A 23,858-nucleotide genomic window follows, 5' to 3' on the forward strand; every position below is an offset into this window, starting at 1 on the left:
TTGAACAAGAATACAAAAAAGGGAGGTGTGAGGAGGTCGATGATACAAGTAAATGAAAGGTAGAGATATAGAGATATTGGATGTGGTTTTTTTGAATGTTTTTGCTTTTCTTGTTGTTTTGTTGTATTGTTCTCTTTTTTCCGTCTTTTTTCTCTTTATTTTTGATGTATTGTGAACTTTTTATTGTTTTCTTCTTTTTTCTGTAACTATTAAACTTTTAATAAATATCTTTAAAAAAAGAAAAAAAGGTCGTAAACCGAGGTACCACTGTAGGACGAATGAATGAAAGACCAGTCCATTCCATTCTGAAAAATTAAAGACCATTCCATTCTGAAAAATTAAAGACCAGAGACAATTTCTTAATATACAGATTAAAAGTGTGAAGGGTTATAGGTGACATGAGTGCTACTTAGGACAGCCCCAAGGAGAATGATTTAACCAGTACGTCCCATCAGCAGAAGCCCTCACCAAGGACTTCTGCTTGCATGATGGGGTGTTCCCCCCTCCCCCCTTTGTGTCCTCATGCACACACCCACACCCAGAATAGTGCATGGGGTGGGGAAGGGGGAGAGTTCAATTTGGGAAGCCAAAATGCTTGCACTGATGGAACAATCAGAAGAGTGCAACGTTGAATGACCTCCATTGAAATTAATGGACCTAATGGACTTAGGTTCATTAATTTAAATGGTTCTACTTTGAGTATAACTACCCGCTAAACCACATGACCCTAACTAGGGAGGACAAAAACTGTGCTTTAAATTATCTTTCAAAAAATTTCTTACACTCTCAATATCACCTTGAGGAGATCTCCATTCTTTGAACAATTGCCTGGCTTTCCAGGTTGAGAGACAATGTTACTAATGAAAGTGGAAACTGAATTGTAAAGGTACTTTCATATCAGACTGAAATTTGACACATATGCCTAATCATATGTAGAATCATAGCGTTGGAAGGGACCCTAAGCATCATCTGGTCCAACTGCCTGCAATGCAGGATCCATACGGGATCAAACCTGCAACCTTTGCATTATCAGCACCAAGCTCTAACTGTAGTTACAAAATAATTCTGAACAGTAAGAGATTTTAGACCTTTTACTTGACATCAACTTCATAACACATTCCAGCACAGGACAACTGAAGAAACAGAATGTGGGACTGTGGGAAACTTACACTGGTGGGAGGGGAAGTTTGCAGCGGCAGCCAGGAATGTATCTTTCTATATTTGCAGAGTGTGCACTGGGTTTCCTAGTTAATGTGTGTTTTTCTGTTATTCATTTTATGAAACATTTCAGACGACACATTCAATGACAGGAATCCTCTATATGCACAAATTTTACACAAAAAAGAAAAGGAAAAGGAAAATACCTGTAAGAAATACTAAGTTCCGGATGCATTTTGAGATAGCACCTTAATTGAGGGAAAATGCTCATCTTGTGATTTCGTGAAAATGGCTCAACAAAAAATACAAACGTTTTCTTGAGATTACTGCAGGATGCTGATTTTTGTTGAGCCATTTTCATGGAAAGAGTAACATGAATATTTTCCTTTACAAAGATACTATCTAGCCACACTGGGAACTCACATGTCAGCTGTGTGTATATATGTGTACATTTCTACAATGTTTTCTCTTTCCCACCACTCTGACCTCCTTTTTTTGTTTGCAAAACATTTACTTGCTTTGTTTTGGGGCTGGACCGGTTATTAATTTACAGTATCCTTTTTAAAGATTACATAACTTGCTGTGGAAAGGGGTTTATTCATTAAACTTTAAAAGTAGATCAGCAACAAATGTCACCATGTGGAGGGCTCATGTTCAGGTTGCCAACCAACCAACCAACCAACCAACCAATCAACCAACCAACCAACCAACCAACCAACCAGGTAGCTAGTCATACTTCCAGGATATTCCAATCCATTTCCTCAACCCGAATTGTTTTTCTAGACTATTTATATGTGTGAGTTTTATTCCTGCAGACCTTGGAGTCCTCCCAAGCCTGTCCATACCTCCTTCTTGTTCTTAGATGCTGCTGTTTTGCCTGCACAAGGAACATCACTCAGGGACCGATTTCACTAATTAGTATAGAGGATTTCTGAGAAACTGCTTGAAGGTTTGGCATTTATAAGTGGCATTATACATTATTAGTTAAACAAGGGCAAAGAAACATTAAGAGGTAATAAGGTAGCTCAAGGTTTTCAGATGATGGTAAGGAAAACATTAAGGGAACCCTTGATTCCCAGAACAACTAGTTATAAAGTTCTTGGTCCAGGCAGCAACATCCCCTGCACAGCCTTGAGGATGTGCAATGTATAGTATTTATTCATACAATGTCCACACCTGGCATTTCAATGCCTGAAAGTTCTTGCAGAATAGCAAGGGGGTAATATTCTAGGCTGAAATAATGATGGCAGAGATGCAGCAGAGTCCTTCCTTGTACTGCACAGTTCAGTGCCTTTCTCTCTCTGTCAGTGCCTCCCATGCTGCAAAGCCCTGTGATTTATGCAGCTTGCCAAGGAGTGCACTGTAGCATCACTTCCACTCCTGAGGGACTGAAGCACGTTCCTCACCCGGGAAGTTATACCCCCTCCCATGCCCTTGCATGGCCCACTAGTAGCTCTGACAAGATGTATCATGTCAGTTCAAGAATTTCAGGGATTCAGTTTGGTGGAGGGGTGGAAGGAATACACACACACACACACACACACACACACACACACACACACACACACACATTCAGACACACACAGAGAGGCAAACACTTTGAAATGTAGCTCTGATCATTTCCCCCCTCTCATGCTTCTTCATAAGTGAAGGAAGAATGTCTTCTCAAAAGAGGAGTGTGCTATATAATTTAGTGGGGGGGGGAGGGACATGTGTGTGTTGTCCTTCTGCAATCTCCCACTTATTACTCTTTTGCCAAAGTAGCAAATTGATTCCAGTCATAGCATGCATATGACTTTCTCTGTGGTAAGTAGTTTCAGAACAACATTAATACTGAAATCTCCTTTGGCTAAAGGCCTAGTGAGGGGAAACCAGACAGTATAACTAGCAATTCCTCAGGTTGTTATGGTTAGCTTGAGAACAGAAATGTTACAAGAGATAGAAGGTACAAATGCACAACAGCTGCAGACGTTGGGCATTCACAGGCTCGTCTGCTTATTAAATTTCCCCACTAGAAACACACAGACCTAACTATTGCAGGGCTATACAAACAGCCACCCCCAACCCAAAGCTCTGTGGATCTCCAAGATCTCCAAAGCTCTGCAAGTCACTTTATTCTTGGATACAGCTACAACACTTGAATTTAAAGTGGTCATTATTGGCATCCAGGAATCTGTGTTTACTCTGTGCCTATATATATCTCAGTCCAGAAACAACTGTTCCACCTCCTAATAAAATATGGCCAGTTTAATTGTAGATGCTATGAAAATTTTAATTAAAGTTTACTCTAGATCAGAAGTAGTCAATGTGTGGACTGCAACTTCCATCATCCCCAATGGATGGCTATGTTGGCTGAGGATGATTGGAGTTGTAGTCCAAAACATCTGGAGGGCACCACATTGGCTGGCTGTGACCTATATATTCTTTTCTTGTTATCACCTTCCTTGCAGTTTAGCTTTTTATGCAACTCACACATCAGTGAGCAAATGCAGAAGGTCACTTGAATTGTTCCATAAAATGCAACAATTACATAACTCACTATAGGTGAGAAAGTATAATGCAGTGGTTTTCAAACTTCAAGCATCGGAAGCTTCACAGGAGTTCCTTGATAGATGAAAAAGCATTTTGAATGACATTGCCAGACTAGTGGTAGTCAGTCCACTGTACAGCCACAGTAGTGTTGGGCATGTTTTAGGCTACACACTCAGCTTGGCTGGACTGATGGCAAAGCTTTCTAGGCATTTCTTGGACTCCATGCAAACTGAAAATGCACCCCAAAGTGAGTCCCAGACACCAATGAGTTCCACAGCAGACTGCAAGAGTTCCCTGGTAGTAGGCATTTTGAAAACCACCACCATTGCTAGGTAAGCCAGGCAAGTCTATTCAGCTAAACAGAATATCACTTGACCTCATACTTTCCTCTCTGCCATATAGTGCAGGAACGGTAACAAATATGGTACCCTCCAGATATCGTTTGACAATTGTCAGGGGAAGATGGGATCTGGAATTCAGCAAGATCTGATGGGTAAGACATTCGCTACCCCTAAAGTACAGCAATACCCAGTGGCTGCAAAATTCTGTCAGAATAACTTGACACACTAGCTCGGCTTCTGTGCGAGGAATTCTGAACTGCTCCACCTGCTTTCATGATCTCACTTTGATGATGCACTTTGATGATGCACTTTGATGATGCATTTTGTGTGGATGGAGGCTTTCCTTGCATAGCAGCTGCTGCTATTCTGGAACAATATCCTTGGTTAACTGCTGGCACTAGGGAACCAACACTGCAAACTGTGGCATTGATGCAGCTGCCCTTTTAACTGTAGAAAACACATTATGACTTGAGTTGATAAGTCAGATCAGGGCCAGCCCTGCCACATAACAAGGTAAATGAATCTGCTTCAGGGGGTGAGATGAGAGAAGCACTAAATCAGCAGGGAGGAACCTCTGCCCAGTGGGCCCAATCAGGACTAGTAGACCTTACCATTCAGTCCTAGAGGCCATTATGGCCAAGTGACTCTTGCCTGCCCTACACCATACACCATATATGATGTCAGATGTAGGGTAGGTAAAAAAAATGGCTCCCTGCATTTGCCCACATGGTCTGACCCCATAGTGCTTTCCAGTGAATGGCAGGTGGGCAGCCCTACCTACCAGTCAAGATAGCCTGCAAGGCTTGGGGGACTGAAGCATCCATCCTGCTGCCTTGAAATGGTTCTCCAGCCCTGCGCTAGTTGAAGGCAAGACTTGGCATCTGAATGGTGCAGCAAGTGTTTAATATGTTAATCCTAACCAGGCAAGGGAGAAGCACTGTTTCAGGCAACAAAATGTATCGCTTTCTGGATATAAGAGTATGTACGCTGACTTAAACGATGCATGCAATTATCATGGCAAAATAAGTAACAATAGGATTTACTATCAGATTTCTTCCCATTTCTTCCAATGAAATAAATGAGACTGTTTCACAAGTGTGTACTGTATAAGATTAGGGATGGGGTCCACTGTTGGCTCAACACTTTCCAATTTCTGATGGACCATCTAATGCCTGATGTTGGTTGGGATTCTTTCAAAGGATACTGCATTAGATGGATCTAGCAAGGCACTTCTTATGTTTTCAAGACAGAGTGCATAGTCCAGATCACTGAACACTGAGTCATTAAGTGAACCTGAATATACATGCTTGCTTTGTAAATTTTAAACACATCATTGGACTGCAGGGACCAATGTTAAACCACAAAGCCAGCAAGTCTGAACTTAGGGTATAACTAGTTTACAACAGCAAAACCTTTTCTATGAGAGGAGCAAACCTTTCCCTATTAAAATGCATGGTCCAAAAGGAACACAGGAAGCTGCCTTGTGCCCATCTGGCATTTTTCTGCCAAGCCCAGTATCATCTTCTTTGACTAGCAACAGCTCTCCAAGGGCTACTAGCTGATCCTTTTTAAAAAAAAAACTGGGTTTAAATGTGGGACCGTCTGAGCTGCTCTCCTTGCAATCTACTGCTGCATGCAGCTGTAGAAAACACTCTGTCCTTTTTGCTGCAACTGAATAACCCAGATCTGCTCCTAGAATTTGTCCCCAGTCAATAATTAATCAAGAATGAAATCCCATATTCATACTTATCATTCTTTGTTGCTTTTGATTTCATAGAAACTTAAACAGAACTAAAAGATTCAAGATGTTGGTGCATTATTTAAGTAAGTCATCTGTTACAAAATATTAGGACTAGTTTATACATATGTGTTCTTCCATCACTTGAAGAAACACCAAGCAATCATTTGCATGAATGAGTACATTACCACCAAGAAGTACCCCAATCCTAAGCAAGACAGCTAGCTATTTACTGAAGCAAGATCCCTTCCTGTCTGTAACACACGAAAAAGAGCAAAAACTCAGAAATCCACTTACACTGAATTAATGTCATCAACAGTTAATGAATTATAAAGTAAACTTACATTACAATAAGTTGATCTTTGTTCCAAGCCCTGCACAGACAATATCAGTTAATAAATTATCCTTGCAGCTAAGGCTAAAGATAATTATAACCATCCACAAATAAATAGCAAGTGCCTGAATGGCAGTGGGTCACTGGATTAAGCAATAACCTTTCTCTTTGAGAAGAAAGGCATACTCTTCATAACAGTGTACCTTGCAGTTGAAAATAATTTGCATGCAGTGACCTTATCACAGCCTCTTGATTCCCAGCAGAAGTATATATTAATGAGTCAAGAAAACTTTATGTGGCATGCAATTCTCTAGCTCTGAGTACTGTAATAGAATTATATTCAAGAAGAAAGAATTATTTTCAAGAAGAAAATAATGTTAAAAGTTGTTGTTTTTTTAATTTCACATCTAGGGCAAAAGTGGGCAATGTTTTGAAGTTTTCAGGACCTCATTCCCTCAGGGGAACATGATCAAAAGCTTGCATACCAATGGTAGGAAGGGCTAGAGCTGGTGATGGGCAGTGCTAAACCAAAAAATGAGTGAGGCCTTATCCACACACCTACCCTACAACCATGCATGCATGTTCAGTCACACATTCCATCCATCTATCCATCCATTCATCACTGTTGCTTTGTCTCTTTCATACCTCCATCCATCCATTCACACACACAAAAACACATAAACATGCGCCACATTCATTCATTCATCAACCATTCATTCTTCATAGGGCTTGTATTGTACAGTTGTAACAAGGCTGTGAAACTAAGAAAACATGGGTGCAGAAGAGCTGGCTTTTGTTATATATGTTCATTTCAAGCCTGGAAAGGTATTTCTAAGCATAAGCTCATGTGAAGATCCTCTAGGACTTTTGATAAGCCTAAAGAAATGGATGTAAATATCTGCAGAAAGATTGTTTTTCGCAATTACTGCATTGGGCGTCCACTGCACAGGCAAGGCGGAAAGCATGAACAGAGTGCAAAGGGAACACTTGGGTATCAAAGATGCATATTATCTTCCTGCAGTAAGAGAAATGAGGAGGGAGGTGTATATGTATTTCATCCAGCTTCAGCTTTGACTTGGAAGCATGAAGTGATGAATCACTCACACTTTGCAAAGGTGGAATCTGATCTCAAACAATAACACCCAAGCTTCTTTGTCTAAATGTGAACTTCTCCATGGCTTTAGTCAAAAAGCTAGACATTGGGAGGAATTTAACATCACACTAAGACAATTGCTCCATGAGGGCAAGCATTATGGCTTGCTGAACGGAACGGTTTATCCTCTCCTCCCTCTTCTTTTTCCTGATCCTCCTACAGCCAATTTTTTTTGGGGGGGGGGTTGCGTGGGGTGAGAAAAGGTGGGGAACATCCCATGCAGAAGCAGAAGTCATTGTACTTTCATTGACATGACTCATTAGTTTAATCCCACCCCTGAACTCAACATGGCATCCATAAGATTCCCAGGTGGTCTCCCATCTATATGCACTAGACCCAGACCTACATTTCCATTTGCCTAAAGCTGTAATACAGAAGGGTCTCTTCAGTGTGCTAAAGAGGTACCTGTGTGATGAAAGGGATATTTGACTTTTCTTCTCTGAGCAGAAGCTCCCATGTTGCATCACACACACTGTTACTGATATGGCTGAGTTTTAAAAGCAGCTGGCCATGTACACAGAAAAACAAGTGAAAAGGGGATTGGTAAAGAGAGAGAGAGAGAGAGAGAGAGAGAGAGAGAGAGAGAGAGAAAGAAAGAAAGAAAGAAAGAAAGAAGTGCCATGAAGAAAGAAAGAAGTGCCATGAAGAAAGAAAGAGAGTGACCCTATACATCTTTGGCTCTGATCACATGCACCTTGAGGTCCAGCCTCACCCACATTTGATTCCACCACCAGTATGCTGCCCCTGGCAATTACCTTAAAGGACTACAGCACTAAACATTAAAAAGTTTGCTCAACCCTGTCCTAGAACATGGCTTGTTCCTTTTGAGCACAGCTGCTCACTGAGAGGATATTATCTGCAAATTCTTCATGAGTGTTCAGATCTCTTTCTTTCAGAGTCACAGAACATCTAATTTAGACTCCAGCGTGACCACGGAGAGATCAAATTCTCCTCCCCCCCCACCCTGCAATCTGCATAACTTTGCATTTTCAGCTGTGTTTTCTAATCATGGTAAATTGTGATGTAAAAACACAATTAAAATAGAGAAGGCAAACTTCCACAAACAATAGAAAGTGGAACTGCAGATTCCAGTGAGTCATGCGGACAGTGTCACACATGTCAGGAATCACCAAGCTGTTGTTTTTTTCATTCATGTTTTCAGACTGATCCCTCCCTCTTTGCTTACTTGCGCTCGCTCAAAAATGACATAATGTTTGCCCTACAGTGCCCAACATAAAAATCTGAATTAGTTGCCCCAAGTTCTACGGCAATAATAATAAAATATGGCACATAAAATAAGCAGTTTAAATATCCCCATTGCTGGGTATTTAAATATCTTTATAGCCACTGGAAACTACGTGGTTGAATGATGTACAATGATCTCTTACCTGCCACCTAGAAAGGTTAACTGCAAAATACTGTACAGTTAATTCAGGTAACAATGAACTTAGAAGGATCAGTAATTATGCTGCCTGTTGCAACAGGTGGCCGCATAATGTGATCCAATTAGTATGGAGAAATTCTCTTTTAGGATTTGAGATTTTACAGCATCTGAATATTTCCCCTGCTTCTGCTCATCTGTAATCATATATAAAGGATTTAAAGATGATACTGCTACAGGGAAGAAAGAACAGGCTCTAGGAAGTTTGCTTTTGTGGTGAGACCATTAGACCCTGGGCTTGCCCATATAATGTATGAAAGCTAAGATACAAACATACAGTATGTCTGTACAGAATTCCAAAGGGGCATGTATGCAGCTAATAGTGCAATCCTATACATGTCTCCTCAGGAGCAAGCCCCTCTGAATTCAATGGGATTTACACCTAAGTAAGTGTGCATAGGGTTGTAGAATTAACATTTCACAGTATATTTCGTTTCAATAGGAACCAGGACTGCATACTTTGGTTACAGAACAAAGTGGATAAATCAACATTCCCCTGTACACTTTCTACTGAGAGTACAACTGCTCAGTCGAGTGGATGCTTAGTCCAAAGTTACTGAGCTGCAGCATCTGGATTCAATGGAAAGCACTCCCAAGAAAGTGTGTGGGATTGCAGTCTTATGTCTTTGCACTGTCTGATGCAGGGCCATTCCAAACTTCACAAATTACAAATGATGTTAAATATTTCCGTATGTTGGATCCTTACCATTAACATAACTGAACTAGAGCTCAGTATTATTGATGCTGGTTTATTTATAAGTGCACCTTTCCTTATTGAAATATAAGTAAGGTTTTAAGGAAGGTGTTAGAACTAGCCATTACAAAAATAAGTTATGCATACTGGACAAGGCATACTATAGTCATTCCTAGGCTCGGAAGATCTATTCCCTAAGAAAATGCAGAGGTTCTTCATAATTTAATCAGATATCCTTAACCTAAACTCTCTTTACACATATCCCTAAGAGTTCTGTTTGAGCTTGTCTGACTTTAACCCTCAAGCATTAGCAAGTGACATGAAGAATCACTTTCAAGTTTAAGCCCTGAAACACAAAGAGGACCTTGTGCATGTAATTGAAATACATTACTAGTAAAAAGACTTCCTAAGTTGTGATTTAAAAGGCTATCCCTCTATTAGCAAATAATAGCCAATATAGCAGATAGCAATATTATAATTCCAGTAAAGATGTCATTTTAAAGGCTAGTAAAGTAATGTTATGAGGGTTTTGAGGGGTGAGGTGGGGGTGAGAAGTAGGCTGTATGTGAGATCCTTCTAACCCCTGAATCCAGAAAGTGTTAAAACATAAGCCAAGCTAGCTTCCTGTGTTGAGGTGATCACCCAGGTGATTAAGAGAACAAAGGAAAGGGGGCTCTGCTGGCATATATGATAAAGACTCCACAGTCTCTGCCCTGCCTCATTCCCAAAAGGAAACACAAACCCTTGGTAAGTGCCTGGAACCCCTGGAATCTCACACCACTCAGAGATTGGGGTGGAATGCAACAGTAATATTGCTGTGTAGTCTCCTATTTGCTGGGCATTTGGATAAACGGTGGTATAATGTTTATAACCCGCTTCCCAGAAGGCTGCCTGCAAGCAATGGCATTTACCGTTACCCTTCATGTAGTTTGTGCTCTCCTAGGTAGATATGATCGCTACAATGAAAGTTTAATTTCTGTAGTGTTTTCTTTAAAGGAATCTAAAATGTGGCTCTAGAAACCTTGACAGATGGTGTTTTGAGTGATAATGCCAGGTAGCTGGTGGGAATCTCACATTAGCATTCTCTGCAGCTTTCATAGGCCGTTCACCTTAGTCTCTTTTTAATATTCACATATGTTCACCTACAGCATATGGGGTGGAAATGCCATAGCCACAGTTTACTAAAGCTTGTGAGCCGTTCTGAGTTGATTCCTAGCTTTAATAGGAAAGGCAGTTGTGAACATATATTTCATAGTCTTGCTCTTATTTTTGGCTTTTAAAATAGTTGTATATTTTAATTCCCCACACCCTTATTTCTCTCTCTCTCTCTCTCTCTCTCTCTTACCCCACCCCTCACTTCTCTTGAGACTCCCACTCTGTCTCAGTACATAGTTCCCCCTGCTGGGAAAAGAGAAAACTACACCCACAACGTTAGAGAAAAAACTTAAATTTATCCCATGGGTGCCAAAGTATCTCCTGCAGAAATGGGTATGGGTTTTCCCCCCCTCTATAGAAGAAAAGCAGCTACTATAAGTATATTAAATCCATCATTGATTCATATCAGCATTCCCATTCTCAACAGAAGCACTGCCTTATTGTGGTTTGCAAATAAATACTCTGTCATTTAAGAAGACCTGAAGATTCCTCAGCTAAGTAAACGTGTTTAGTGCTTTTAAGCATTGTGAATTTAGTGCTTTTCAGATTATGAGTGTTTAAACATCAAATTAAGTTGGAACAGAGGCATATGTCCTTGCATGTATTCCTAGATTTCTGTATAGTTGTTTCTATCTAAACATTATCACTAATTACGGAGCATAATCATATTTACCTACCAGAGTTTCTTCATACTTTATACCCTCCAATAACGTGCTAAGTAAACAATAATAGTACAGAAATAGAGGATATAAGTAAAGTATACAAACAGTATACAAGTAAAGTGAAACAAAAGCTCAAGGGATAAGTTCAAGGGAGATTTTTCTGGTGATGATACTTTTGTACCTCAGGTTTTTTTGGGCACAGATTAATGTGACTAGAACAGTTAGACAAAGGCACAACTTGCAAAGTTTTATTTAGTGACTGACCAGCAATGCTGACAGCTCAAAATGGTGAATCCCACAGCACAACTCCATGATTAACAGAGTCCTGTTCCGTCTCCTAGAAAGACAGGGTGAACCCAACAAGGCAAATATGAACCAAATGAAGTGAAATGAAAGCACTGCTGAATTATAGACACTGTGATGGGTTTAGCTCTTGCCATATATAGCTGAGTATGAAATTAAAAAGCACACATACACACAGCACAAGACGTAATGAGTTCAAGTGAGACAATAGGATCTCGTTCAAATGAAAGGAGGAACTGTAGCTCTGCCTGCCACAAAAACTCAACTTCAGTTGTTCACTTAATAAGGAGAGAATTCAATATTAACTAAGAGTATGAAAATAAATAAAATCTTCTTGTGGAAACACACGCTTTCCATGGAAATGCAGCAACCATCATGGCTATAGTCCTGGTAGTTATTTATTAAGTGGAAGATACTGGCAACATTTGTATTTGGCAATGGGAATGCTCAGTATACTGAGGAGCAGAAGTTGTTTTGTAGGCTAGCTCCAAAAATCTATTGCAGAGCAGAACCGGGGAGAATCCTGAGTCTTGTCTCTCCCTAAGAGTCTGCCCTTTCTTCCCAGAACATCCACGTCCAACACATTTCACAGCATGCCTAATTGTTGCTTATTCATTTGCAAACTGGACTGAGCTAGAAGAGGGAAGTGGCTCTTCTTCCGGAGTCTTGCCATGAACACAAACTGCCCTACTTGTCCTACAGCATTTCTACAGAAACCTGTCAGCATCTCTGGCTTAACCTTGCACCTTGAAGCAATGCTGCCAGTATACCGTCCCCACTGCTAAGATTACTGTTGCGCACCCGTTCGCATGTCTGTGTCAAGGCGAAGACAGTGTCTGAGGATTTCCTGCGTGTTTTCTAAAGCAAAACTCGACCCCTCTCTCTCCCCTGCACTTTCTGACTTGCCTGAGCACTGCAATCTCTAATGCGATTAAGTCGTTCCCAATCACCCGCTTCTGTCTGGGAAACCGCTGCCTGTATGTAGATCTGAGATCTTATCACAGAAATAGCCGTGCGCATTCTCCCTCTCTCCCAACAACGGATGTGCTTCTGAACGTTTCTTAACCCGTCTCAGTTTGGTTCAAGACAGCAGCGGAGATTAACAGTTCGCTGTAGGCAGCAGCAACGCAGAGAAATGAAACAAGAGAGAAGCAAGAGAGATCTCCGCGTTAAGGGGAGGCGAGCGAAGTCTTACCTTCAGCCAAAAGGCGCATCGCATGAACAAAGGAGGAATCCAAGGTATCTTTCTCTGCCATCAGCTCGGGTAAATATTTCTCCTGTTCCATAGTATGTTCGGCGGCACTTTGGACCGGCTGCCTGCCCGAGGTGGTGCTGGAAAGGGACAGTGGCAGGAGCTTCCCCGGGTGAGATTCGCCTCTCGCCCTCCCCCTTGCTCGTGGCACTTGGGATGGCTCACTTCCCCATGCACCCAAGCGGCGGCAGGTGCAACACCCCTCGCTCAGTCCCCGCTTCAGGACCCCGGACAGCGCTCCCGCGGCCACCTCCCTCCTGCTCCCCTCCCTCCAGCAGCGCGCGCGTTTGCTCGCCCGTCTGCGTGTGTGCCTCTCCCCCCGCCACTGAGCGCCAGCCTCATACCAGAAGCTTTAACTAGGGAGGTGTGGAAAAGAAGCCTCCCACCCATCTCCCTTCCCTTCACATTGGTGGTCGCAGGCTGGAAGGCGGGGATGCGCGGGGCAGCGCTGCGGTGGGATTGGCTCCCACCCAACCTCGCCGGCTGAAAGGCAGGTTGGGGAGAAGAGACAGGAGCGCTGCTGTCTGTGGGAAGGAGGGGAGGGAAAAGGACCAGGCGCTCCACTCGCTGTCCAAGGTGCTGAAGCAGGACGAAGGACAGAGCAACCTAGACCCGGCGTCTGAAGCAGCAGCAGACCCAACGCTGGGTTACAGTCAGGGGCCGAATTGTTTCACTAGCAGCACCCCCCCCCCCGCCGCCCTCATAAACGCCTGGCAATTCGGTTCTCAGGGAAAGCAATTAGCCCGGTCACCGTATATTTTACTGGTTTGCAGTGCTGCTTGGCTGCTTTTAATACGCACCCAGAGACTCTTTGTAACATCCTGCTGGCCAAGAAAGTTGTCACCTTTTGGAGCGTGCTGTGCTCTTAATCACCAATATTTAAGTTTTGCAAGGGGGATCAACCTTATTCATCCCATCTTCTGTCGGGACTGCTGAAAGGTGGTGTGGTGGGGAGCTGATTGTTATGACTGGTACATCTAAAATAGTGGCGGCGTTGGGGGGGGGGGATACTCATTGCAGGTTTGATTCATTGCCCTGTCCTTACTATAAACACCGTACAGCAGCTTGACTCGATCCAGGTAGGTTTTTTATGACTGGAGAGCATAAAAGGGAGAGCGAACATGTTGCCTTCACCAGATGGAGAGAAAGAAAAGTGTCAAGCTGAAAGCCGCAGTCTCCTCCTGGCAGTGTGTGCAAGGAGACAGAAACAGTGCTGGAAATGCTTCCCCATCCGACTAGGGAAAGAAGCCTGATCATAAAATGGGGAATACAATCTCCCTCCATTCTGAGCACACACAAAAAGCAGAAGGAGGTAGTAAGATTAAACCTGGGCTTTGTTTTTCGCACTGCAAACTGCCCTGGATTCAGTTTTCATGAAGGACAGTATAAAGAAACGTTTTAAATGGGGTAAAAGAAAATGTTAGCTGCAAGCCAAAAGGCAGAAAAGTACCAGCCCTTTGGTGGTGCATGGCACTGTTAAAGCACAAGAGGGAATTAATGAAGCAACTAATATGGTTTGCTTTCTCCTCCACTCCTCTGCCTTGAAGTGTTCCTTCCCTATGCACACTGCAACCTAGTGCAAGTATAGACAGCATGGTGCTCTCCAGGTGTTGTTGGACTACAAGTCCCAGATTCTCAGAGCACTGGCTATGCTGGGTGGGGCTGGCAGGAGTATCTAGAAGGCATCCCATTGGCTACCCTACCTTTGTGCATCTCTTCCTGCAAGATTTTTTAAAGGATAAGATGGAATGGTTATAGAAAGGCATTCACACTGAGTTTTCCTAAGAGCCTGGCAACACAGATTGCCAAAGCTGGCAACATAGATTGATACTAGGTACATACTTCCCTGAAGTCCCACTGTTGTTATACTGGACATCATTGCTTCCTCCTCAGTTCTATAGTAATGGATTAAGTCATCCAAAGGCACACCCTTAAAATGACAATTAAACCTCCAGACCTTCCAAATGGCTATTGGAAATGGCATAGAAATACATTGGGGTTTCATTAATCTTCATGAGACTTGAGATCTGGACCTAGGAACCATTTTTAATTAGGGATTGAAGTAACCAAACTGGGTCTGAAACCTCATCTGAACAAATTACCTATATCTCAAAACAACACAGCCAGTTAATTTTCAGTGTATGACAGCTGAGCTTCCTTTCATGGTTATGGGACTCCACCCCCTCCCAAAAGCTGTTGGTGGAAAAGTAAGGCAATGATTTGCCCACGACTGTCTGAGCTGGAATTTAAAGCAAGGTCTCCAGTTCCAAAAGCTCCGTCTTAGCCACTAGACAGCACTGATGCTCAAAGAATATGACCATGTTCCCTTAGTTTCTGGTACTTCATGTAGCCTGCTCCCCAGAAATTGGCTCTAGAAGGGTCAGGGGAAGCCCCAAAACAGTGTGCAGCGAGAGGGAGAATCAGTTCATCTGGCAAGCTGAAATGCATGTGCAGATGGAACATTCACCATGGCATGATGTTGAATTCCATCCAGCATCTCAAAAAGGCATCTTGCTGATATTCTGGTCATATGCAAATAAGTAAGTAAATAATTGAGTTACACTAATACAATGAAAGCAAAACTTTCCACACTAACAAGTTAAAAGTTTTGCATGGTGCAAAACAGGCAAGGTTCAAGATCTGAAGTAGCAACCAGGGAGAGAGAAGAGGTGCTTACTCTCAAGCAGGGTCCTTACACAAATGACAACCTGGTCAGAGCAAAGAGCAGGTTCTGAGACCTGCATTTGATGGGCAGGAATCGGCCCTTGGATGCAGCTGACTGACCAGTACCACTAAAACCCCAAGAGAGAGAAATATTGCTGCAACCGAAATATTGCATGAGGGCCATTCAAATCTAAATATATACAATAGTGCAACATCTGCAAATACATGGATGCACATACGTGTGTGTGTGTGTGTGTGCATGTGCATGTGTGCATGTAACTACACACAAATGAGGTTGGTATTAACATCTCAGCTCCAAGGAGTTGAGATATGTATATGGAAAGAACAACACAACAAATAGAAGCATTATTTAAACTGATGCAAAAGCTAAGAAGTGAAAGTAATAGGATAGAGTTACAAATGGGAAACTGCAGGGCAGCTCTTGGAAAATATATCTCTGTAGTGATATATTTTATGCTGTTGAATAGTCTATCATGGGGATGGTTAAAAGCTCTGCCATCCAGAGAGAAAACACACAGTACAGAACAACTCTGAGTGGTCAGGAGAAGAATGTGAGCAAATATCAATTAAAATAATGGCCTTTTTTATTCCATTATATTAACAGATGCTCCTAATGAGTCTCCTTTTTCAGTTAAATGAACTCACGTTGATAGTCTTTTGTTGCAAAACAGAATGGAATGCTTTGTAATAAAACTGTGGTGTGGCAGCCTCTGAGTCCCAGATAAACCAAAGCTATATAGATGCTATCATTGTTTCAGATAATTCATTATCATAGCATGATGCCCTACAGGTAGGCCTGGAAGCACAACAGACAGGCTAGTCAAAAAACATTAGTTCAGGAAGAAATCTTTCCACAAGATATGAGAATTATAAACAAGAATACACAGTCAAATAGTCCACATAGATACAAGAAGGCATCACCTTGAAGAACAGAATAAATCTTTCATTCTTGCCTTTTTTAAAAACAACAATTGCTTTTTATTTGTTTTTTAAATCTCACTCTAAATAAGCACTCAGTTTGTTCAAAGTCTTCAAATATTCAATACATTTGCATTCATTTCTAAGCTCGGCAGAACAACTCCTTTGCTGTTAAATGATTGCAATTATCTATATAATACATAGACCCCTCTTTGTTGGGAAAGAAGTGTGGATGTGGTGGAATATATTGCCAAAAAAACCTAAGTATTGGATTAAGGTGTCACGGCAACAGAAACCTTGGAAAAAAGAGCTTTTTGTAAATGGCAGGTCTTTATCTAAACCAGCTGCTCTTAAGTAAAGCCACTTCTGGCCTGCCCAGGAGGTGGGGTTGCGGGCTTCACGCTCACCCCCACGTGAGCGGGGGCTGGTTTCAGCCACCGTGAGAACAGGGGAATCCCGGCCACATCTTCCCCCCAGCCAGCCAATCGGCTGGCTGGGGGGCGTGGCCTGCCCTATTTAGGGCCGGCGCAGAGGGGGCTCGCCCTCTTTTTGCCGGCTAGCCCCCACGTTTTCCCACCCTCCCTCCCTTTAGGTAGGCTTTAGGTAGGTCTCTGACTTTGCTATGGACTTCGGTCCGTCGCCGCAAGGGGCATGGTAGGAATTTTTCCCAATTGGCAATTTACAGCCATTTGGTTTTTCGCCTACCTCGTAGCAACTCGTCACAACTCCTCAGCATTGGCGGTTAGGCATTGGTAAGAAGGGGTTAAGAGGATGTGTGTGGGGGGGAGGACGCCATCACCTCCCCCCAGTGAATGAAGGGTGGTCCGATAAAGGACTCCGGGACTTCCTGTTGGTGCCTCCAGCAATGGCGGAATTCCTCTGATCGGGAGGAATTTGCCCCGTGGGAATTTGGGTCTGTACCGCCACGGCCAAGGCGGAGACCCGTAAAAATCACAGGCGGGAGAAGCCTGTGAACGTGGGATTCGGCGGGCACCTTTTTTGCCTCCCCTACTTGTGGGGAAACCCGGTTTCGGGGATCCGGAGCGACGTGGGGTGAGCGGCGTTGTGCTTCGAATCGTCTGCTTCTTCCACGGAGCGAAGCCTCATAGCTGTTGCCGGAGAGCACTGACTTTTTCCTGTGGACAATTGGACTCTAAAGTAATTACCCGTGAGTAGAGCTGAAGTGGGAGAATTGGATTTTTAAACGTTTAATTTGGCATCTAAACGGGGAGGTTCAATACAGGAAGTCCGCCTCCCCTTTTGTAAATAAATTAAAGCAATGAGCCTGCAAGCTGAAGTCTTGGAAAGCCTTTTGTAAAAAGACTAAATCTCCATCGGCAAAGAACTAACCCCCCCCCTTGGAGACAGGAGAAGAGGGGGGAAGTGGTGGACTGAATATGCCTGTAGGAGAGAGTCAAGAGAGTTAAAATACCGCTGCTCAGACCCTGGAAATGGGTTGCTAGCAGGATCGATGTCTTTTGGAATGTTCATTGACAGCGTTTAGAATGTTCATTGACAGGTAGCTAAATAAGAGAATACATTGTTTCTACTGTCTCCGGCTGCTTTTAAAGAGGAGTAAAAGTAACTGAAAACTGAAACTAACTTTGGATTATTGGAACATTGTTTAAAAGAGGACAGTACTGACTAATACAAATAGAAACTGTTTTCCCCTAGTGGAAGCTTTTGAAATTGGTTGCTCTACAGGAGCTGGGCTAGGGGAATTTCCAGCTGCAAGATAAAGAATTGTGAGACTCTGGGATTGACCTTGAGTCTCTTAAGTGTTATGGCAAATGGAAAGGAAAAACAGAGGGAATGTCGACAGAAGAGGCCTTAGCGGTCGTATTAGTGAAAATAAACGATTTGCTGGAACAGCTTCACAAGAAAACAGACGTGATAAATGTGAAAGTGGATGCTGCAAATATTAAAATCAACTTAATGGTAGAAAGCTTAAATAATCTGGGACAAAAGGTGAATACCAATACAGAAACCATCCATAAATTGATACAGGAATCTACTCTGATACGGCAAACTGCAGATGAAGTCAAGGAGAAAACCCTTGCTGCTGAATGTAAAGCAATACAACTGGAGAGAGAGAGAGTCCCATCCATACAAGGACAACTTGATGAACATAAGCTGACATTTGTTATGATTGAACTTAAAGAGAAACAGATGAATTTGAGGATCAGAGCCCTACCTGAGGAAAAGGAAAGCTTGGCAGAGTTTCAGGAGGAGACAGGACTAACATTGGTTGAGAAAGAGAGGTATTTGGGGGTTAGTATGACCACCAGAAATGTGAATTTATTCAAGGATAACTGTGAAGGACGTTGGATTGAAGAGAAGGGGGATTTGGAAATATGGACAAATCTGAAGTTGTTATTGTTGGGCCGTGTTGCTGTGGTGGGGATGAGGGTTGCTGTGTTGTCGGGGATGTTGCTTTTGTTTCAAACATTGCAAGCTTTGGATGGGATGAACTGTTTCAGTAGGTGGCAGAGGGATGTCTCTAGATTTGTTTGGCAGGGCAGGAAGCCACGAGTAAAATTTAAGATATTGACGGATGCCAAAGAAGGAGGTGGACTTGCCCTGCCAGACCCCTAAACTTTGTTGTGAACCATCTGCTTTTTGCTGGCTGAGAGAATGGTTGCTTCTTGAAAGCACTGAAGTGTTGGATAATGGCAGATGAAGTTGATGGACTATATGGAATTAGTGGAAATGACTGGCAAGATCCGAGACCAGGGAGAAGAGTCGGGGGAAGAAGACTGGAAAAAGTTTAAAGACTATTTATAGAAATATTGTAAAATTAATGAATGTTAGAAGAATGTTGGAATGAAGTTATATGGCTTTAGTAGAAATGTTATAAGGAATCAAGTATAAATAGATTAATAGAAAATTAAAGGAAAAAATAAGGCAAGAATGTGTTAAGATAATTATAGGATAGAAAACAGAGGAAGATGGAAAGGAATTGCTGAAACAATAAATAGAAGTGGAATACAAAAAGGGAGGTGTGAGGAGGTCGTTGGAAATAAGCGAATGAAAGATAAGATATTGAAAATATTTGAGGTGTTTTAAAATTGTTTTTGTTTGTTTTTGTTTTGTTTTGTATGTAGTGTTTTTGTATTGTATTTGTATTGTTCTTTTTTGTTTGTTTGTTTGTAGTGTTGTGTTGAAATTGTTCGAAAAGTAATAAATATCATTTTTAAAAAAATGATAAAGGACTCCGGGGGGGGCGTGGCCCTGTCCGAAGCCTATGGAGGTGTGGGCCAAAGGCATGCCCCAGAGCGGTGACCCGGGGGAGCTCCTAGTTGACGTGCCTCAGCAGGAGACTCCCCCTCTATGGTGTTAACCCTTCCCGTGTCTCCAGCAAATGTGACCAATGCCTAAGCCAATGCCTCTCATTCCTGAATTCAATAAAGTTATGGCCTAATTCGCCCATTTAACCTTAAATTATGGTGTCTCGTGTCTTTATTTATCCTGGTGGGGGCGGGAACTCGCCACGCAAAGGCTTACCTATGTACGACATGCATAATGATCCCGGTGACTAGGCTAAAAGGGATGCAAACTGCGGTGAAAGGCAAGTTGTCCTAGTCTTAATTCAAAATCAGTTCAGGATTTGCAAGCTTTTCAGTGAGCATTTTGGGAAAGTTTCTCTCTTTTCTAAGAGTTTTCTCCCCGCCCATAATGCCGGCAAAAACGTGGTGTGGTGCTGCAAGCATGCACATTACCATTGATTCTGATTGCAGTAATTTTCAGAACAGTTCATCAAGTGAAACAGGGATCTCAAATTTGTGTGGCTTTGAAATTGGAAAGTTGATGTACAGCCCCATTCTGTGCATGCTTACTCAGATGTAAATCTACCTGAGTTCAACTGGCTTTCCTTTCAAGGAACTATGCATAGAATTGCATCCATAATTTATTGGGATCCCACAATTCAACAGCAGCTGATTTTTGTAACTCACATGTATGTCTCATATATGAGATGCTTGAATGTGAAAAGATAGCCAAATGTATAAATGTGATTTTTTTATGCACGGCATTGTTTTGTGAATTGCAATGTGATTTTGCACATAGCTCTGTAAGGTGCTGTGTTACAAACTGCTATATTACGAAGTGGTTAAATATGCCCCTCTCATTATATTTCTGTTTGCTTAAAACAAGCAGTACTGGATGACTATTTTGCTACTGTAACTGAAATCTTTCAATTTGATGCCCCTACCAAAGAAGAGGCATCTGTTTCAAATAACTTATTGGCGCACTAGAAGTGTTTTGTGAACTCCATCTGAAGTGAACCTTGCAGCAGATTTGGGGTTTCCTTCTATATGAACAAACCTGAGATAATGAGCTTTCCAAAACTGTTCTCTATAGGCTACAATCAGGGGCATCATATCTCTTCCATGTTAAGATGGAAATATAGTTTGCACAGGTGTGTTGAAATAAGGGATATGAACTGCAGGTATGCAAGTGAAATGAAAAGAAAAGGCAATGATGTAGGGAGGCAATGGAAGGCAAATGCCCTAGGATTTAACATGGAAGAGTTTGGAATGAAAGAGTGTAGTGAAAGGAGCTTGCACAGTATTTTGAGCTTCTCTAGTTAGGCAGTAATCAAAAGCAGGGGAAATTGATCAGGGTCAGCCAAGGTCAGTCTGAAGGACATGCAAAAGTGTTCAGCTAAAGCAGTGAAAATACTGATGGAAAGCATCATGCGGTCAGGATAAGCTTGGGAGGAGTTGAAGTGCTGAAGTGTGGGAGGGCGAGACAGCAGAGTACTTAACTGGTAGGTAGACTGGAGGCTGTAGAATAAATGGTGAGGGAGAGGGCTGGAGGTTAAGAGAGATCAAACAAGGGCCAGAGAAGGGAAATTTACTGATAGCAAAGAGCTCATTGAGAGAACAAAGTCAAAAAAATATGACCAAAGCAGCATGCTGCAGAAATGCTGATCAAAGGGAATTGTGACAGAAAGCAAGAAGCTGAGAAATCAGAGTCTTCAGATAAGGGCAGGGACTTGAGCAAAAAAGGAAGGGGAGGAGGCAGAGTGAAGCATCAAAAGCAAGGAGAAAGGATGTGACAGAGCTCTGAGGAGGTGCAGAGTTGACACCCACATGCAGGGAACGAGAGTGGGAGGGAGAATAAAAAGTGCACGAGGACCTAGAAAGAAAACAGGCTGAACCACAACAGGGATTCAGCTCAACCACCATGTTTAGCAGCACAGAGAGCCTTGTTTCATTGAGGCAAGGTCTGGTCAGAGGATCTGAGCCCTTCCTTTGCGAGGGGAAGAAGGTCCAATGGGCAGGATAGGAAGAGATGACGCAACATAAAGAGTTTTTTTGTGGGATGCCCTTGCAGGTGACATGCACCTGTCTCCCTCAATAGTAATGAATTAGTAATATATAATTTATTTATTTTATAAATAAAAATAAATTAGTCACAGGAAGGGAGCATGCTCTTGTGCTCACATCCTGCTGCTGGTTTTCCACAGGCATCTGGTTGGTTATTGTGGGGGGAAAAGGATGCTGGAAAAGATGGGCCATTGGTCTGATCCTTCAGGTGGTTCTTACATTCTTAAATGTTCAGGAGGAATTTAAAAATACTCCTGGCCGAACAATACAGGTGCAGATGGGTGCAAAGTTGTGGCCTGTAGTATAAGCCTTCCATTAACGTTCTTCTCTGAAACTCCTGGCTGAACACACCAGGTGTCCCAAAGCCAGCCATTACCACAGAGCTTTTAATAGGGAACGAGCAATGGAGAATGAAAATAATTGACATTTCTTTCTTCCTCCTCCTTTTTTGCAAAGCGAATTGGCATTTTAGTTCTAAACCATGACACGGCCTGATATCTTGGCACTTTTTCTTTCTAATTATATTTGGCTGAAATGTGTATACCTATTATAAATGTCCACCATGCCTACTCTAAGTTTAAAGATGTATTTGAAAGAACGGTATGCTATTTAAAGGTTTGAATTGTTTGCATCATTCTAAATGCGAAAAAATAAATGACCTTGTTGAAAGGTGACCCATTTGCACCTGTCAGGTGGATGGATTGGTAGGGAAGGGCCATTGTGTTATTCGAATAATGCCTTGCTCACTTTTATTATTTTGACATCCATTTTACCTTTCAGCTATCAGTAGCTGCTGAAACAGAAACAGAATAGGGCACAGTGATCCTCTGCACAGTTAACCAATGGAAAAAGGAAGGAGGAGGAAAGGGCTGAGTTCAGAGCTACCTGTGGCGTCATTAAGTTACTGGGAATGTGATGTTACACAGGCACTGACAAAATTAAAATGCACTCCTAAAGGAGGATGGCTTGTGTCTGAAAGAAGCTTGTTACACTCCTAGCAGTATTGCATATCGTTAGAGATAATTGCTTCTTCCTTTTGAGTAGAACGTTGGATCTCAAAAGTCTAATGAAGTTTGAGTACAATAGTGGCTAGAGATAATAGTACACAAATCTTCATTTATTGGACAACATGCTTGATTCAAGAGTCACATGGGGATGGCAGACATAGCGTAAATTAGAGAGGTTTTGTGCAGCACAAAGATTTGTATGGGATAATGATTCGCTTGAGTTGCATAGCTGCAGGGCTAGGTCATCATCGCTCATGAGTGCAACTTCAGAATTTAAGAGCTCCATCTTGTTATCACAAATTGGAATCTGATTATATTCTTGCAGGTTCAGGCTGTACCTTGCAGTTCCTTACTAAAGAGCAGAACTGTACTTTGTTCTACTTTATATTTATGGCATTACTTTAAGGAGTTTATTTTAAATGTGTGTTAGATTTTCTGCGATAGAGTCTACTCTGAGTACTAATTAATTGTAACCATATGTTGAGATATCACCAGCTCTTTCATTCTGCATGCAATGATTTCCCCCCATTAATTACTTTTTTTAAAAGACCGGGTTTGGAAGAAAATGGACTGGACCACCCCTTGTTCATATGTGTGTTATTGATGGGGAGGTGAAAGACTGAAGGAGAATGGAAAGGGAAATACAAGGATCTGAAGGATCATGGTGGGGAGAGAGAGGAAGGACCCCATCATACTTCCTTCATGGGATAAATAGGTTTATTTATTCCACATCAATCTGAGAAGACCTAGGTGGTGTGTGTGTCCCATCGCAAATGTAAAATAAGGACTACTTCATGAATTATATATTTTCATGTTAAGACCTAAGCCTCTTAAGTGTGTACCTAAGAATGAAAGGATACATGAGAGAAATGTGTATATGCAAACATATTAGCATACAGGCACACATTCATGAGGGAGGATTGGCTCTGAACTGTACACCTGCTGGCATAGTCTGATTAGAGACTGGATACATATCCAGAATGTATGAAATAGCCTTTTGGTACGAATCACAGGAAAATTCTCAGTTTGCCCACATTTTAGGACCCTTACCTGAGGCTCTCTCTAGCTATCTAGAACAATGGATGAATGACTGAATGAAGCAAATATTCTTAAGGGCTTCTTTGGCAGTTTTCAGCATCATGGAGCACAGACAGT

The 23,858-nt window shown here is 42.1% G+C and overlaps 1 protein-coding gene across 3 annotated transcripts in view; it reads right to left on the minus strand.

Moving 5' to 3' along the window:
• The window catches only part of KHDRBS2 (KH RNA binding domain containing, signal transduction associated 2), a 432,530-nt gene that overhangs the window by 349,723 nt on the left and 58,949 nt on the right, over nt 1-23,858 (minus strand). For 2 of the 3 annotated variants that reach the window (XM_081187085.1, XM_081187086.1), the window contains exon 1: nt 12,707-13,081. The exons of the other annotated variant lie outside the window; for it this stretch is intronic. In XM_081187085.1, coding sequence (XP_081043211.1) covers nt 12,707-12,797 — 91 coding nt within the window. In that variant the 5' untranslated portion in view covers nt 12,798-13,081. Of the gene's footprint in view, nt 1-12,706; nt 13,082-23,858 lie in introns of those variants that run through there. 3 annotated transcript variants of the gene reach the window in all.

The sequence above is a fragment of the Podarcis bocagei genome (genome assembly GCF_964188305.1).
Source record: "Podarcis bocagei genome assembly, chromosome: 3".
Classification (NCBI taxonomy): domain Eukaryota; kingdom Metazoa; phylum Chordata; class Lepidosauria; order Squamata; family Lacertidae; genus Podarcis; species Podarcis bocagei.